The 18,465-nt window shown below is 34.9% G+C and overlaps 1 protein-coding gene across 2 annotated transcripts in view; it reads left to right on the forward strand.

Annotated features, from left to right (window-relative positions):
• Positions 1–16,439, forward strand: part of HPRT1 (hypoxanthine phosphoribosyltransferase 1) — a 32,824-nt gene extending 16,385 nt beyond the window's left edge. For both annotated transcript variants that reach the window (XM_037146370.2, XM_037146371.2), the window contains exons 4-9: positions 8,236–8,301; positions 11,506–11,523; positions 13,439–13,521; positions 14,965–15,011; positions 15,165–15,241; positions 15,781–16,439. In XM_037146370.2, the coding sequence (XP_037002265.1) occupies positions 8,236–8,301; positions 11,506–11,523; positions 13,439–13,521; positions 14,965–15,011; positions 15,165–15,241; positions 15,781–15,828 (339 nt within the window). In that variant the 3' untranslated portion in view covers positions 15,829–16,439. The remainder of the gene's footprint in view (positions 1–8,235; positions 8,302–11,505; positions 11,524–13,438; positions 13,522–14,964; positions 15,012–15,164; positions 15,242–15,780) is intronic.
• The last annotated feature ends 2,026 nt before the right edge of the window (positions 16,440–18,465 follow it).

Here is an 18,465-nt window from a genome sequence, read left to right on the forward strand (position 1 = left end):
CCATTTCAATTGGTTAGAGTGAGATTTTCTAATATATTTGCCAGTGAATATATTAGAAAGTGAATATTGTCTTTTTCAAACTAGTCAGATTAGAGGTTATATACTTATTTTAAAGGCTTTAATTTTTCTTGTTTTGTTTTCTGGATTTTCTTTTAAAGACTTTATTTATTTTTTAGAGGAAAGGGAAGGAGAGAGGGAGAGAAACATCAATGTATGGTTGCCCCTCCTGTTCCCCCAACTGGGGACCTTCCCACAACCCAGGCATGTACCCTGACTGGGAATTGAACCAACAACCCTTTGGTTTGTAGGCCCATACTTAATCCATTGAGTTATACCAGCCAGGGCTGTTTTTTGTAGTTTTTATAACCCCTTTTAAGAGTTGCTGTTGGGAGTTGGGGATAGTTTTTTTTGTTTGTTTGTTTTTGTTTTTTGGTTTTTTGTTTTTTTTTTACTAACTGGTGGCAAATATCTTCTCTGGAACTAGATTGCTTTGTGGGGAAGTTGTCTTAGTTAGTTCTGATAAATAAGGTGGGTCAACAATTATTTCCTAGAAAACATATGGAGTGAGAGCATTGGCACATTGAAGAAACCACTTTTGATTCATAGATACTTTACCTGTGTTACATGAACTCAAATGCTTCAGAATATTGACACTGGGATCAGCAAGTATTGGTGCAATGTTTATACACGAAATTCCACATGTGGATGATGTTTCATCATCTACAATTTCTTTAATCATGTGCATGTTTAATTTTTATTACTTCATGCTGTTGCTTTGTTTCTGGTTATGTTAACAGTATAGTGTCTGTGAGTTACTAGTTTTCCTTAAAAATGGGATTTTACCTAGCTTCTTCAAAGGTTAACATAAATGCTCAATCTTTGCATTTTCATGAATCAGTATTCTAGTATATCTTTATAGAAAATCACCTTTGTTTACTTTTTTATCGAGAATAAGACCACTTATCTACATTTAACTTTCAACCTTCATTCTCTTTATTAATCATTTATTTGACCCAGTCTTTGATTTTTTTGTTTTCATCAGTCCAGTGGGTGATTGGATAATCACTCAAGTATTATAGACATTTTCCCTATCCCATTAAAACCATTTATGCTTATATAACCTGGCATTAGTTCATATTTATAAGCTCCTTTTAACTTGTCAGTATTGTTGGAATTAAAGACTTATTTAAACACAACATGTGGATTTAAATAAAAAATATTTTATTTATTTATTTTAGAGGGGAAGGAGAGAGAGAGGGGGAGAGAAACAGCAATGTGTGCTTGCCTTTCCCATGCCCCATAGTGGGGACCTGGCCAGCAACTCAGGCATGTGCCCTGACGAGGAATTGAACTGATGATCTTTTGCTTCACAGGCCAGTGCTCAGTCCACTGAGCCACACCAGCCAGGGCAAAAAAATTGGATTTTTACTCAACATAAGTTATTTATTTTGCTGGTTTAAACTAAGATTTAATTTTAGACAGTATAGCTGCCCAGTTTCTAATATATTGTCCCTTAGAGTCAAAACATGTACTTAAAGTCCATGGTATGACTTTTCTTTGATCTTCTTAAGCACCTCACCCGCACACACATAAAAATTAAATCTTGTTACTTTATGACCCATACTTGATTCCTCTGGGAAATTGGGCAGAATGTTCTTTCTTTGAAAAGAAAACTCATAAAAACAAGTTTTTAAAAAGTATTTTATAGCTGTAAGAGCAATTTGAAGGAAAAGAACACTTGGACATTTTAATTCCTTTTTTTACTTGTTTCTTCTCTTATTAGTTTTAGATCTTAGAGCATTATTAACCCGAACTTGTCAACTGATAAGAAAATGTGAAATTTTAAACATAAGCAAAGCAGATTTTTAGCTTAATTTTCACATAGATGAATATAATATCTTCTGTTTTATGTGACATTCTGTGTGGATTTGCTGCTAAGCAACAGAAATTAAGAAAACCATCCATGTGCTTTAATGCTTCAGTTTGTTATGGAAGATATTCACATGTACATATAAAAATCTAGGCAACTTAATTTGATAAAGTTGTAAAATGAAAATTTTAAATTGTTTGCAGTATCAGTAACATTAATGTTAGTATAGTTTTACATGCTGATCTTCACCAGTTTGAAATAGTGAATTAAACATTGACAAGTCTGTACTAATCCTAAAGAAATGTTCCATGAGCTGTTAAATATTCTGGATTATTTAAAGAGCCCTAGCAATGTCATCATATTTTTCTTCAAAATAAAAATTGCATTTTTCTGATTAAAAAACACATTTATTATAAAAACATATAACCACAAAAATTATAAAGGAGGTAAGTCACTCTAAATTTCCCCAACACTTTTATTTCTAATATTTTAATGATTTTTTTCTTTGAATATACACACATGTATATTATAGTTTACCTACTGTTTATCAAAGAAGCTAGGCAGGATTTTATATGCTTAGTGCCTAGATGGGAAATTGACTGGGGATTCCAAATACCATTTTCATTAATGCTAAGATACCACTGATTTTAAGGCTGAGTGGTTTTTTTTTTCTGCTAAGAAGAAACACACTGTCAGTTATGGTAGTAAGTTGTGATCAGTTGTAGTATGTCGATTTCAGAGGTATTAAAATGTGAATGTGCATCTTAGAACAATGCATTGTTAGTACTATATAGTCAGTGCCCTTTTCTATCCCTAAAGCTCTGTGATTTTGAGAAAAATTAAGCAATTGATAAGTATGGAAATGTATTTTTCTCTATTGTCAGTTCAATTTTTTTGTAATGTTTTTACTAAAATAGTTTAGTAAGAAATGATGACATTTTGGGAGGAAAAGTTGTCATACAAGAAAAATTTTTTGTGGGAATATTTTCGTGTGGGCCTTATGAAAAGGGAAACTCAGCCTGTTACACTTTTTTTGTTACACTTTTTAAAAATGTCTGTGTACATTCGAGAACAATGATGTAAAGAAGGATTAATACCTTGCCCAAGACCATACAGATCTTTGATTTGAACCCAAGAAGCCTTTAGCTTTGTACAGAACTCAGAGTTTTATTTAGGAAAACTTTTAACTGAATTGAATCCTCTAAAATGGGCTTACTGTTATTTTCATTCTCTACTAGTCAGAAGTTTTATGTGCAACCAAAATTCATTTCGCCAATTATGGATTTTTCCCCTCAGTTGCAGTCAAGGTATATAAAGCTGTAACTTTCAGTCTTGAACTTAGAAGAAGTTGCTTGATTAATAGGTTAATTGGGCTGTTTAATATATCGAAGATGCAAATTACTTTATTGTAATTTGTAAGAAGGTGGCTATTTGAGTAAGCTTATTAAAGAAAATTTAAAAAATGTTGCAGCAGCTTCTTTTTAAAAAGGTTTTATTTATTTATTTTTAGAAGGGGGGAGGGGGAGAGATGGGGAAGGAGAGAGAGAGAAACATTGATGTGAGAGAGACACATTGATCGGTTCCATCAGTTGCCTCTGGAATGGCCCAACTGGGGACCAAACATTGTGTCCTGACCTGGAATGAAATGATATTTTGCTTTGTGGGATGACACCCAACCACCTGAGCCACATCAGTCGGGACTATTGTAGTAGTTTCTTAATGTGTCTCTTAGAAGAGATCAGTATTTTCATTCTGATCTTTTCCTCTGTATTTAGTAAATTACTTTTGAGGTGTGCTTTCTTCAGAACAGTTGAAAGTAAATATGTGTATCTTTTTAAATTTGACACTAGATAATATAAATCTTCTATAAATCTGTGTCTGTCTATATGTATATAAAGCTAGTGAAGTGATTTATACCTTTCTCCTACTTTTTATTTAGTTTAAATTGGCAGTAATAAGGATATATACTATCCGTGGTATACGGAAACTTTAAGAACTAGGATCAGAGTACACTTTCTACCCCTTCTAGCATTTTCACTTTGACGTGTTCCTCGTTGGACAAGTGAGGGTTTATGTAAGCACCCTGATTCTTAGAACATAAAGAGTAGAGTTTAAGTTTGAGCCCATGAAACTACAGATGTTGTGATAAATTAAGGAAGTTTGATCCACTTAGCAAACATGTATTGATCATGTGTTATATACAAAGTACTATCTTAGGCCCTGAACAGTGGTTCTATTGAACATATTTATTATGTCGGGTACTAGTCCAAAATCAAGCATGGAATGAAAAGCATAAAGATAGGATGCAATAATTTCTGAAAGTTTGAAAACGGTATACTTGAAAATGCTAGGTGTTAAATATTAGTACTAACTCTTCAAGTTTTCAGGTGTTCTGTTATTGCTAACTAGTATCTTTGATTCAATTAGAGAGCAGTGCTGACAAATAGAACTTCCTATAATGATACAGATAGTCTATATGTGCTGTCTAATACAGAGCCGCTAGCCACATGTGGCCATTGAGCACTTGAAATATGCCTTGTACAACAAAGGGACCGAATTTTTAATTTTATTTAATTTTAAGTAATTGTCCCATGTGCTTAGTGGCTACTGTATTGAATAATGCAGGATTGGATGATCTATAAGGGCCCAGCTACATCAGCATATTTTTAAACTTGTAATAGCTTTTTTAAAGGAATCTTTTCTTTTAAAAGACCTCATAAAATACAGTAAATAAACTAACTTATTATCTTGACATATATCCTTCCAGATTTGCTTTATTCTGCATATTATTTTAGAAAATCAGATATCTGCCATTTTTCATCCGAGGTGCAGTCTACCTGTAAAAGTATATGATTCTAATATTCTCACTTTTGTTGATGTTTAATAAGGGTATAGGAAAAGAGTTAAAGGAGAGAGAATAGTTGAGATTATTATGTGAAGGGAAAATGTGATGGTGTGGTGGACTTGAAGCCTCGCTGGATGTTCAGGGAATTACTTTTTCCCCAGTAACTTCGTTGTAGGCTCCTGAAAGAATGATCAGAGGTTCACAGCAAAAAGCAAGCTCTGCAGAGTGCAAGTCCACTAAATGTTAAGGCCACACTTCTACCTTACTGATACTCCTAGCCTTGCTCTCTTGGAACCCCAGCCTTGGTGACTGGCATCTCTGCATCTTCTGCTTATGGTCTCAACCTGTTTGTTCCAGTAATTCTTTTGCCAGCCCATTCATTATGTGTTTTTACACAGCTTTGCTCTTTTCCTATACCAAGCTGCAGTTCTTATTGGTACTTAGAGGTTTTCACAATGTCTAGACAGACAAATAGAAAGAAGCATAGTTCCTTTTGATTTTCTTCCTCATTTTTTTTTCACCTGGACTTAAGTAGACAAAATAGGAACAAAGTACTAAAGGTATGATTGTGTAGACCCAAATTGCTTCTGTGGGAATTTTATGTAGTTGACAGATTGGGCTCTCTGGCTGGGAGGAAAAAGAAGGTGGGATGATAGAGAAGGAAGAAAAACTCGGGGCAGGGGAGGGTAGGAGAGGGGAATCTCTTCTTTCTATTGTGCCAGTCCTATTATCTCAAGATTAGGCACAAAAGGACCATTCAGTAATGTAATGAAGTAGGGGTAGAGTGGGAAGCTTGTTCTAGACAGGAAGGGAGGAAGAGAGGGAAATTCTTCTGGTGGGGTAATTGATCCATGGGTGCCATTTATATATAATCTGGGCACTTACTACCTGTATTCTAGCACATTGGGCTGCGACATTTTTCTTAAATGAGTCTTCTTTATTAGCCCCCACTTAAAAGATGGCATTTCCATGATAAAAGCCTCAGAAGAGAATTGGTTTAAGCTAAAAACCTTAGAGCCAGCAGGAATATGGAGGTTTGGGAGGCTAGTGGATCAGCAGTGTCTTGAATGCTTGGAGTTCCTTTGTCTCTTACCCTATTGCCATAGCCTTTGGATCACTGGGGGTTTTGTATGTCTCCATACTTTTTAGTTCTCAGATCTTTACTCCTTTTCTTTGTGAAAGAGGGTCAATTGAAGTTGGACTGTAATACCAAGTTTCTACAGAAGATGTCACTGTTTAACTTGATTTACAGTGTAAATCATTTAGTATGAGTCACTCTCATTGAAAGCTTCAGGTTTTGTACATTTTTTTTTCTGTTTATCAATTCTCTGTATTTGAAAATCTGGTGTCTAATTGGTTAGCATAAAGAGTGTCCATGATTTCCTTTTTTTAAAAAAAGTTTTATTTATTTATTTTTACAGAGAGGGAAGGAAGGGAGAAGTAGAGGGAGAGAAACATCAGTGTGTGGTTGCCTCTCACATGTCCCTCACTGGGGACCTGGCCTGCAACCCAGGCATGTGCCCTGACTGGGAATCAAACCGGCAAGACTTTGGTTTGCAGGCCCACACTCAATCCACTGAGCTACACCAGCCAGGGCCTTAATTTCCTTAAAATTAGAAGTAATATGAGCTGTTTTTTTATATTAGAAGTCATACTTACATCTTCTGTTTAGTTTGTAACACTTAACAGTATTGGCCCATTTGTATTTTTCAAAAAAAACACAACTCCATAAAAATTGAACATGTATATAGAAACATATGACAAAAATAGAAATAAGTAAAAGTAAAAAGTATTGTTATCCCCATCCTTACCATTTAGATGTAATTGCTGTTACAGACTTTTTTTTAAATGCTGAACAAAAGTGGTTTCATGGGCAACATATTGCTCTACTAGTAGATGTTTTTAATTATCATTGTTCCATGTCAGTTTGGATAGATTATCAGATTCTTTGCAGTAGGTGCATGGCATTTACTTTATGGGGACTTAATTTAAACAGTTGTCTATTAAAAGACATGGTCGTCTCTACTATTTCTTTTTTATAAACAATTGATACCATGAACTTCCTTGTATGTACATTTGCATACTCATGAGTGTTTTTGTAGCATTGACTCCTGAAAGTGGATCGCTGGGACAAATGGCATGTGTGTTTATTATTTTAATAGGTATTGCTATATTGTTTTCAGAAGAAGTTGTACCAATATAAATTGGTACTCACAGCAACAAGAGTTCTTTTTTTTCTCTCACTTTTGCCCACATGTATCATGAGGCTTAAGTTTTGCCAGTGTGAATGGACGAACAGTAGAATCACATTGTGTTAGCATTTGTTTCTCAGATAGATCTAATTTTATATGGCTTTCTCTTCTGTGAATTGCCTGTTTGTGTTTGTTCTCCATTTTCCTGTTGGGTTGTTGTTGTTGGAACCCAGTGGGAATATTTGTTATAGATCTTTTCTTTCAGTTTGGGTTCATATCATGCCTAGGTTTTTATCCTTTCTAAGAATGTGAAAATACTCTATTGTCTTCCATTCTGCTTATGGCTTTATTTTTTACATTTAGATTTTAGTCCATCTGGAATTTGTTTTTGTGTATGCTGTGAGGTAGGGATCATACTTTACTTTTTTTCCAAAGTGGACCAAGCATCGTTTCTTGAATAATTAATCTTCTACTTACTGACTTGAAATACCATCTTTATCATATACTAAATCCTCATATATTTCCTGTATCTGTTTCTGGGCCCTATTTTGTTCCTTAATTTCTTTGTCTGTTACTCTGCTGGTATAACACTGTTGTAATTGCTGTAGCTTTGATATGGTTTGTTCTCTGGTAGGGCAAGTCCAAGCTCTTTTGTTTACCTGTTCTTTCACCCCAGTTTTCTCTCTTGAATCCAGTGCAGCCAAATTATGATCATTATCATCACCCCCTACAGTGGGTGTGGAGCATTCTCCTTCGACACTCCTATCAGAGTTTTTACTGGATTCTGTGATACTGGAAAACTGGGAACCTAAGAGGTATGCCTTAAAGGACTACTGTTGAGACCTCATTTCCCAGACCCTGCTGAAGAGGAATTGGACCTAGGCTAGAATTTTCAGGGAAATATCTTCAGGGTTGAGTGTGTTGTAGACCAGACCCTTCAACTTGCTTGAGTCATGGGAAGGGTCTAGGGCCAGAACCAGACACCTGCTATGCTAATAACTTCCTTCGTGGTTCAGAAATTACTGTGACTGAAATGGGTGGCTGCTATAATACTGCCCGCTTAAAAATGGGTACACCCTATTTTTAGGACTCTTAAAGTGTCAAGTCAGTGATAGCTAATTAGGACTTTTTAATTTTTACTAATCTCTAGTTGAAAGTTACCTAGTTATTCATTTCTAGAAACATGATTCTTACAATGTGTTCGTAATGCTATGACATTAGATAGCTAACTTCTTAAATCTTCTAGTTCCCATTTGATAACATGAAATGTGAATGTGTGTGTACACACAAGGATGTGCATATATATTTATATCTTTTTTTTTTACTAGAATGACCAGTCCACAGGAGACATAAAAGTAATTGGTGGAGATGATCTCTCAACTTTAACTGGAAAGGTATGTATCTTGAAGGGGAAGAAAATAGCCCTTTCTACCAAGAGTCAATTAGTAACACTGTGTGGTCAATCAGTCACTAAGAGGCAGTTTGCACAGTTACTTATGCACATAAGTCAGGGTTATTTAACTCTTGGAAGCAATTAGGTTAGGTATCTTTCTTTAGGCCAGATAGCCAGGAGGCAGCAGAATCCAACATTAAAGTTAAAAGTCCATGTTGCCAAGTACTGCTCTCTGCCTCTTTGGGGATCTAATTTCAGATCCTTTGAAAGGATATGTATGGGGAGAAAGACAGTCATCTTTTTAAAATAGACTCATACATATTTCTTAGAAAATAGAGAAACAGTATAATATAGTGGCTGAAAGTGTGGGTTCTGCAGCTGGATAGCTTTGATTCAAAGCCTGGCTCATTACTTCCTAACGTGTGACCATGGTCGGTTTATTTAACCTCTCTGTCTCCCATATGTAAGGTGGCGGTGATAATGGCATTCCCCTCATACAGTTAAGAAGATTAAGTGAAACAACGTGTGTAGAGTTCTTTTTTTAAAGAAAGATTTTATTTAGTTATTTTTAGAGAAAGGAGAAGGGAAGGAGAAAGAGAGGGAGAGAAATAGCAATGTGTGGTTGCCTCTTGCATGTCCCCCTCTGGGGACCTGGCCCACAACCCAGGCATATGCCCTAGACTGGGAATTGAACCAGTAACCCTTTGCTTTGCAGGCTGGCACTCAATCCACTGAGCCACAGCAACCAGGGCTGCATATAGAGTTCTTACAACAGTTTCTGATAGTTAGAACACCCAGTAAATTCAAATATGTGATTATTTTAAGAGAACTCAAAAAGAGTTTAAAAAATATCAAAGTTCTTTCAATATAGACAGTTGGCTGAACTAATAGAGATATTAAGATGTTTGAATATTTTTCTTCCGATACAATGAAATGTTTTTTTGAGTAACCAATAATAAATGATAGAATGCTACATTTTTAAGTGGCCCACCATTTTTTTTTACTTATAGGCTCTCCAGATATAAAGGCATAATTTTAAATTTTTAGAAGAATTCTGTGAGATGGATACTATTCCCATTTTACAGATTAGTAAAGTAAGACTCAGCCAGGTTGAAGGACTAAATCTAAGTCATACTGCCAGTAGGTGGTAGAGCTTGTTTGTGAATCTAGGTCTGTCAGGCTCCAGACCTGGCTTTTTACATGTTAATGTTTACAGCTTATTTGACTTAGTATCTGTAAGGAAACTTTAGCATACAGCACCTCTGTCAAAGTCTGTGATCCCATATCAGAGTCATGCTAAACTATGCTGTCCTCCTCAACATCTCTGGAAAACTTTTAAAGGAGAAATTATAATCTATGGATTCTTTTCCCTCCCTGTCCATCCTATACACCACTGCCAGACCTGTCCTCCTTCCCTTTCAGTATGCTTTGCCCATATTTTGAAGTCATTTGAAAACCTTGCTCTTACCGTTAGTTTTTAGTGCTGGAGGGGGCCTACACTTCACCTTCTTTGATTTTATTTGACCTTGCCTTCCCATCTAATGGCTCTGTTCCACTATGTAGCCCTGTGATCTTAAAAGATCTCTATTTCTAAAATAACTTTCTTTTCATGTTAGTCATAGTAAAACACAATTTATTGTGGAAAAAATCAAGACATAAATTGGATGAAGTTATTTCTTGCTGGTTAGATTATGGGTTATTTAGAGTTTATATTCATCTTTTTGGGACACTGTATATGCAGATACATATGTATATAAATATCCCCTCCACTCTTTTTGAAGTTAATGGTTAAGACTATGTGAAAACACCTCTTCAGATCTCTATTTATTGCTTGGCTATTTTTGTGACTTTAGACAAGTCACGGACCTCTGAGCTTCAATTTTTTCATTTATTAAGTAACGATGTAGCTATTTGACATAAAATAAGCTCTCAACAATGGTAGCAATTCTCATCCTTTTATGTTTTAAAATAGTATTACTGTCTCTGGACTTTGATTTGTATAAACTGTCTCATACCACCAAAAGTCTATGATTATGACTTACTGGTAACCAAGGTTATGCAGGTACTTAGTGTTAGAGCCAAGACTAGAATCCAGTTTTTCTTTCTCCTAATTCAGTATTTTGAAACTATAACATCATCACTGCAGCAATGAGCCACAGTATTGACAGCAAAATGTTATCCTTCAGATGTGCTAGCTAGGGTACAGAATGTTAAGAAAGAACTACATAGTAAGTGGTAAAAAAATTATTGGTGTGTTAATTACTATATTCAGTTTTACTAAAGATTTAGATTGCAGTATCTTTTGAAAGATAAATTAGTTGTGATATGAAGAGAGGAGTGAATTATATATGAACTGTGGTAGTAATATTATGTATATTATAAAGTATAGGCAACATTATAGATTATGCAAATTGAGGTTTTTAGAAAGTTCTAACTTTCCTTTCTTACAACTAAATGGATCTTCTGTGCCCTCCATTGGTAACCACTGACTTAGAAGAGTATATAGAACATTAAAATTTTGATGTTATATGTATGTGACAGAGAAATGAGATCTAAAATAAACAATGTAGTATGAATCTTATGCTAGTGATTATAACCAGTATGTGAAATGCTGCTTCATTTCTATAACTAATATAAGAATAAGGATTCTTCCCTACCCTGGAGGTAGTTCAATGGTATTTTCTCTAAGGGTTCTTCCAGCTATAAAATTCCAAGAGGTAGAAATTGGGGTGAGAGTTTATGGTGGGAGGAAGCAAACATTGGTATCTTACTTTAGTTTAGTCTAAGAATATGAACACATGCAGAAAATACAGAAGAATTTCAGTCTAATGAGTAAATGGGTTTTGAATTAAATTCCATATGGTAAGTTAAATGCATGATTTTGGGATTATTTTCTAAATTATAGTTACTGACTTTTAGAGTTGAAGACACATATTCATTCAATTCCCTCATTTTATTCATGGGAAACTGAGGCTCAGAGAAATTTTATGACTTGTCCAAGATTAGACCTCTGTTTAAGTAATAAAAACTTTTAAAAATGAACATATGGGTCAAATTTTATTTTTAAAAATTCCATTGCAGTGAAAATTTTATATTAAAGAGTTCCAAATCCCAACAGATGGAATTTGTTATGTTATGATTTGAGTTATAATTAGAAACACTGTCTGATTCATTGTACTGATTTTCATTTCTCTTTTTCTTCTAGAATGTCTTGATTGTTGAAGTAAGTTCTCCATACTTTTGATAATAGTGTTTGTGATTTTTCTAACTTAGTATGTACAATCATAGAGGTAAGCTAGGAAAAGAAATTCCTCTTATTCAATTTTAATGGTGAGCTTGTGTTATAAGAGAGTGAGGTTGTCAAAAATACTTTAATTTATTTGTATTGGATAATGGAAAACATTTTGGAATATTTCTTACCCAAATTTTGAAATTGGCTTGAAATTTTTTCTTTCTTTTAAGGTTAATGTTTATTACTCACATGCATGTTTTTATTGCTTCAATTGTATATATGTATCCATATACAAAATATATTTTGATTTAAAAATTGATATAGTGCCACACTGTATATATTCTCTCTTGCAACTTGTTGTTGTCACTCAAAATTGGTTTTGAAGTTATTCATGTTGACACATATAGAGTCAGTTGGCCTTAAAATGGCATATAGCATTGCAGTATATAAATCAACCAATTTATACCCTACAAATAGGGAGTTTGCTTACAATTTTTCCTACTACAGCAGGGCTCCTTTCATGTCCTGATGTGCATTTATATGAATTCCTTCTAAATATCGGCACTTAGAAGTAGAATGACTGGGTTGTAGAATTTGTACATTTTCAATTTTACTGTTATTGCCAAATGACTTGTCAAAGTGGTGTATACAGTATACTCCGACCAATGGAATAAATTCTTATTCTCTTCTGTAAAATTGTTTAAGGCTTAAGAGCAACAGTAACCTCGAATTAATTTTTTGTTGTTTTTAGAAACTTTAGCTTGTAGATTAAAAAAATAAACAAATAATACTCTTTTCAAAGGTTTTATGTATATGACTATCTCTGGGAATGTGTTGCTTTCTTAAAATGTAGCTTCATTAATTCCACTTCAGATTGATTCATTTTTCTGGGGTAATGCCTAAATTAGCAACTTAAAGCAACACATATTTGTTATCTCAGTTTCCATGGGTCAGAAGCCCAAGTACAGGTTAGCTGGGTCCTCTGCTCTGGGTCTCATCATGCAGAATCAAAACTGGGGCTCCATTCTCACCTGTGGCCTATGGGCCCTTCTGATTTCATTCACGTCGGTGGCAGAATTTAGTTTTTGTGGGTGCAGGACTGAGAGCCAGGAGTTGCTGTCAGCTCCTAAAGGCCATTCTCATGTCATAGTGCATGACTGTCGCACATGACAGCTGACTTTTTCAAAACCAGCCTGAGAATTCTCTCCAGTCTGTTACAACTATCTTGCACAATATAACCTAATTGTCACAGGAGTGACCATCCCATCTTTTTCACAGTTCCGTCTTCATCCTCAGCAGGAGGGAATTTTTCCTGCTGTGTACACCAGAGGGCAGGAGTGTCTTGGAAGCCATCAGAATTTTGTCTGCCACAGCCCAGAAATCTACATTTTTCACAAGTCTTCAGCCCTGCTGTTTCTGATGACTCATAGACCCCACTTTGTGAAGCACTGCTTTATACCGTTTGTAGAGAGTATTTTCATTGAAGAGTGTTAGGGTTATGGTTTAAGAAATATTTTCCCAAGGAGACATGGGTTTGTTTTGAATAAATACATTTAAATAGTATATATTTAATAATTATATACAATAAATATATTAATAGTATATAATAAATAGACACAATAATAAGTTATATATTTAAATAAACATATATGTAAATTAGTTGTCATTGACTTCTTGGTGCCTATTGAAATCCAGTTTGGAGGGCCAGCATTCCTACTGCTTGCTGAGTCAGATGATTTCCAGATTCTAGAAATCTAGTATATGAATTGTGGTGAGGATTACTGTACTGAGAAAAAATGGCATTATTCCAGTTATACATGAGGTTTGGGTATTTTGTGCTCATATAATGACTCTGAATTTAAAGTTTTGATGGTTTTATTTACCATTTAAATATCTTTTTTTAAAGGATATAATTGATACGGGCAAAACAATGCAAACCTTGCTTGCCTTGGTCAAGCAGTATAATCCGAAGATGGTGAAGGTCGCAAGGTATATATATAACATTTTGTCGTAGGATATTTTCTTCATTTGCAAGGGGATTAAGTAATTACTCCTTTGTAAGGGTTAATGTTCTCAATGGTTGTTTTATCTTCAAAAAGCAATGTGATCTCAAATAAAACTTAGTAGTATCCTTTGTAAATGATTGTGCCTTTCTCTGATGCACAGTGATCTTGAGATTCTTTTAATCTGTTTATTGACCATTTGTATATCTTCTCTGGAGTGGTTATACACTTAAAGGATTGAAATTGCTTAAAAAACTAGTTACCATCATGCCTTACAGATGGAGCTTTATTAAACATTCAGATCTCTAGGCATATGAAGTGCTGAGTTCCCCTAACCCTTAGTAAAGTTTGCACTGAGTATGATGATATCTTTTCTGGAGTGTTCCTCAGTGAGTGAAGGTAGAGTGATGGGTTTTTCTGTGAGTAGTTCATTGTTTTTCTTTCTAAATGGAAATTCACTCCAAGTGTATCATTTATTTAATTACTGGAAGAGAATCATGAAGAACTTGATTAGATGATCCCTTGGAGACTAGGGCTTCAGCCAGTGGTTCTCAGGTTCAGCTGCACTTTGGAATTACCTGAGAGTTTAAAAAAAAAAATCTGTGTCCCATCCCTAGTGATTCTGATGTCATTGTTAGGGGTGTGGCCTGGGTATCTGAGTGTTGTTTTTTGTTTATTTTCAAATAGAGATGATTCCCTTGTGCACTTAAGGCTGAGAATCACTTTTAGGTCATTTCCAGTTATTTAAATATATTTATCTAGGAAGGTATGAAATCATAAGTTTTACTGGGACTGCCTTTAACACATAGCAAGGTTTCAAAGCACCGTCACTCTACAACTTCTTTTAATGGCTAAAAAGTTTTAGCAGGAAGCACTTGAGTTATGAAATGAGCTTTTGTTACAATTCATTCATCCTGCCTGCAGTTTTGCTCTCAAACATAAATACTAGCTCCTTTAGCATGGTAGTTACTTTTTAACCTAAAGTTCCTCTTAGTAAGCAAAGTATTAAAACTCTTGAAAGGTGATGCTCACCTCTCCCACACTCTTTGTAGCTGAGGAATTGTATTTCCAGGGATTCTGGACTGGGGGCTCTTTTCTTTGCTCATTACACTCCCCCGCTATGTATCCTTCTGATTAGCTGTCCTTCAATAGGTGCGTGGGTAGTCGGGTGCAGTTCTCAGAACAGTCCATCATGTTCCAGGTGGAGATCAATCAAGGGCTTCATGTGTAGTGTGAACTCATTGCTGCCCCTGCCCAGTGATCCCTGTGATTTATTTAGACACGGTTTCATGGTCTTTCTTTGAGTATGTTAAAACTGACCATGGTATGCTAGATGCAGATGAAACTGGGTTTCAGAACATTTCTGTTCTCTTTTGAAATGCCCTATAGCGTTTAAATATGTCACATATCACATTTTTTAAATTAACAGCTTGCTGGTAAAAAGGACCCCTCGAAGTGTTGGATATAGACCAGACTGTAAGTGAATTACTTCTTGTCAATCATTTAACCATCATCCTTAACCCAAGCAAGTTTTATAAATGAAATGGTATAGAATTACTTTAGAAAAGGTACATGTGATTTGAAAGTGATGTTTTCCATATCTAAATGATGAATTATGATTCTTTTTAGTTGTTGGATTTGAAATTCCAGACAAGTTTGTTGTAGGATATGCCCTTGACTATAATGAATACTTCAGGGATTTGAATGTAAGTAAAACTTATTTTTCTCACTCTCACTTTTCAGAGCCCATATAAAAATTTATGAAAGAGAATTGTTTTCTCTTTCCAGCACCTCATAATTTGAGCAGACTGATGGTTCCCATTAGTCACATAAAGCTGTAGTCAAGTAAAGACGTCCTTAGATCTGGAACTTGGCCAGGCTACGGTGACACTTCTTGCTGGCTTAAATAGTTGAACAGCTTTCATATACACTAACTGTCCCATTATTATTTCAGATGATAGATGTGGTCATAAGTAAGAAATAAATGAAGTAGTTTAAGTCTTTTATTTCACTGTCCTTCAAATGCCTGCCTCCTCTGGAGGCTGGAGTCCTGAGAATGCATTTCTAAACATAAATGAAGAAGATTCGGAAGACTGTACAAACTTCAGCTTGTTTAGTTAAAAAAAAAAACCCAAACAAACCCTGCAGCATAATACTATACACATAAGATATGCAAAGTTCTGTTCTTGCCTTCCATTTCAGAATACACTTTTCTAATGTGAATTTCTGGATTTTTATTTTTTAGCATGTTTGTGTTATTAGTGAAACTGGAAAAGCAAAATACAAAGCCTAAGATGAGAGTTCAAGTTGAGTTTGGAAACATCTGGAATCCTATTGAAATCACCAGTAAAGTTATCAAATGTTCTAGTTCTGTGGCCAGCTGCTTAGTAGAGCTTGTTGCATGTATCTTCTAAGAATTTTATCTGTTTTGTATTTTAGAAATGTCAGTTGCTGCATTCTTGAGATCTTTATTTGCACTATGAGCCTAAAGACTATCAGTTCCCTTTGGGTGGATTGTTATTTGACTTGTGAATGAAAAATCTCTTAAACCACACCACTATTGAATGGAAATATTGTAATTGTATCTGTAAGAAAAATTTAAAGAGAAGATATATTAGTTTTGAATAGGTATTTTAATTTTTATATATTCAGGAAAGTACAGAAGCAATTGAATATTGTTCATTATACCACTGCGTGTTGAGAAAAGTAAAAAGCAGTCAGGTTTTGTATTAATGAGAGCATCTAAGAGATATTGTTAGAACAGATAAACCATATGTTCTGGAATTATTTTAGTAGTGTTTCAGTATTACTAACTGTATTTTCCTGCTTGTTCAGATTATTTTCAGTGACTCTTTGTCAACAGTTCCTTTTAAATACAAATCAATAAATTAAGAAAAAACTTTACCACCTTTTGAATTCTTCAGTGTAAAAATCCTTAAAATAAAGACTGTCTCTTTAAAAGAAACTATGCATATCTATCACTTCTCTACAGATTAACCTAGTATAGTTTTCTTTTGGTTACTTTTTCCTTGTCTGTTAAGTTTTAGTAGCTAGTTTAACTGTAATTGTTCCCAAGCATGGAGAATAATGATTATCTGATAGAATGGATTGGTGAAGCTAGTGAAATTCTTACCCTCTTCAGAGATGTTAAATTTCAGACACATGGTATACTTTATTACATCTTACTATGCTAAAATAACATGACTTTCTCTTGGAATTCTGTTGGAAATTGTTTGGATTGCAATCTCATCTGCATTGCAACAATTTGTTTCCAGCTGTGTACTATCACCTTCTTTGTGTAGATAATACTTTATTGACTAAAGAACAACAATAATAAAACCTTTTGTTTTCTGGGAGCAGGAAGAAAAGTTCTAAACCAAAAAAAACTCCCCTGTCAATTGTTTCTTTGATCCAACTAAGATGTGAACTAGCAATCTTGTGAGCCATCCAGTTATATTTATGCCTTAAATGTTTGTCACAATTCCCAGCAGCAAAGTAGGGAACTTCAATAATAATTTGTTACAGTACTAGAACTTTCTAGTTTATAAAAATTTTCATTTTTGTTATCTTCATAACCCTGTGAAGCTGAGGTTGGTGTTACCACATAGGAGTATAGTATCTAAGATAACTCCTGATTCCTCTCCACCCCTGCCCCAATATGTCATCTCACTGATGTGATTTATAACTGCAGCCTTTCTGCCACTGCTGATCCTCCTTACCCATCTTTTTTCCATTGCACTTAACCATTTTATTAGGTTGAACCATATGAAATCAACATTTTTTGCTGGTTTTTATTGTTGTTCAATTATAGTTGTCCCTCTTTCCCTCTCCTACTACTCTCCACTGCAAAACTACCATTTTTGTAGGTAAAAGTAGTTGGCTATTGGCAGTTTTGAGTGGTGTAACCTAATAGGTGGTATAATTTACATTTTAAAAAATTTCTTACTTATTTATCTTTAGAGGGGAAGGGAAGGAGAGAAATATCAATGTATGATTTCCCCTCGTGAGTCCCCTGCTGGGAACTGGCCTGCAACCCAGGCATGTGTCTTAACTGGAAATCAAACCTCGATCCTTTGGTTCTCAGGCCCACACTCAATCCACTGAGCTATGCCAGCCAGGGCATAATTTACATTTGTATTTATTGCTTACTGTCTCTCCCTTCCACATCTTAAAATGTAGTAAGCTCCATAAGGAAGGCAAGAATTTTTATCTATCTTGTTCACTGATGTATGTTTTAGTGCCTCAAAGATAATAGGAGCTCAGGTTGTTGTTGAATGAATGAATAAATAGCTAAGAGCTTGGGGTTAGACTGTCCTGACCTTGGCTTATATAGCTATATGACATTGAGTTACTTAACTTTGGAACTAGTTTACCCAGCTGACTAATGGGGACAATGTTGTCTCCTTCACAGGCTTATTGTAAGAAATAAGTACATGCCATAGCACAGGCAATATAGGACAGTGGCCTGGACATACTGAGTGCTTCTTAAACATTAGTTGCTACCTCAAACAATGAATGTTTTGAGAAGTTAGGTGCACGGCTAGTAAGAGGCAAAGCTTGAACCCAAAATCTGACTGATTCTTGCTACAATATCATGAAGAAGCTGAACTGTTTCTTCTTCTGATTCACCAAAAGTCTTTAGTTTCTGGTTAAGGAATGTTTTAGCTGGTTGGCAGACCCAACAAGAAACCCAGGTAACACCTAGGAAGGAACCTCCTAAAGCTCATGTACTTTTCTAATAAGAATATTCCTCAGACCTTCTTTAATCTGCTTTTTGGACATATAATTCTAATGATTTATTTAATCAATTTTTAACAGATTAAACATAGTTCATTTATAATATGGGGAAAGGGTGACGCTGATAGGAGCAGCAGTAATTCTTAGGATAACAATCTGCCAAAGGTCGAAAAAAAGTATTAGACATAGGCAT

Source organism: Artibeus jamaicensis, unplaced genomic scaffold (genome assembly GCF_021234435.1).
Source record: "Artibeus jamaicensis isolate MK-2021 breed Jamaican fruit bat unplaced genomic scaffold, CSHL_Jam_final contig_240, whole genome shotgun sequence".
NCBI lineage: Eukaryota > Metazoa > Chordata > Mammalia > Chiroptera > Phyllostomidae > Artibeus > Artibeus jamaicensis.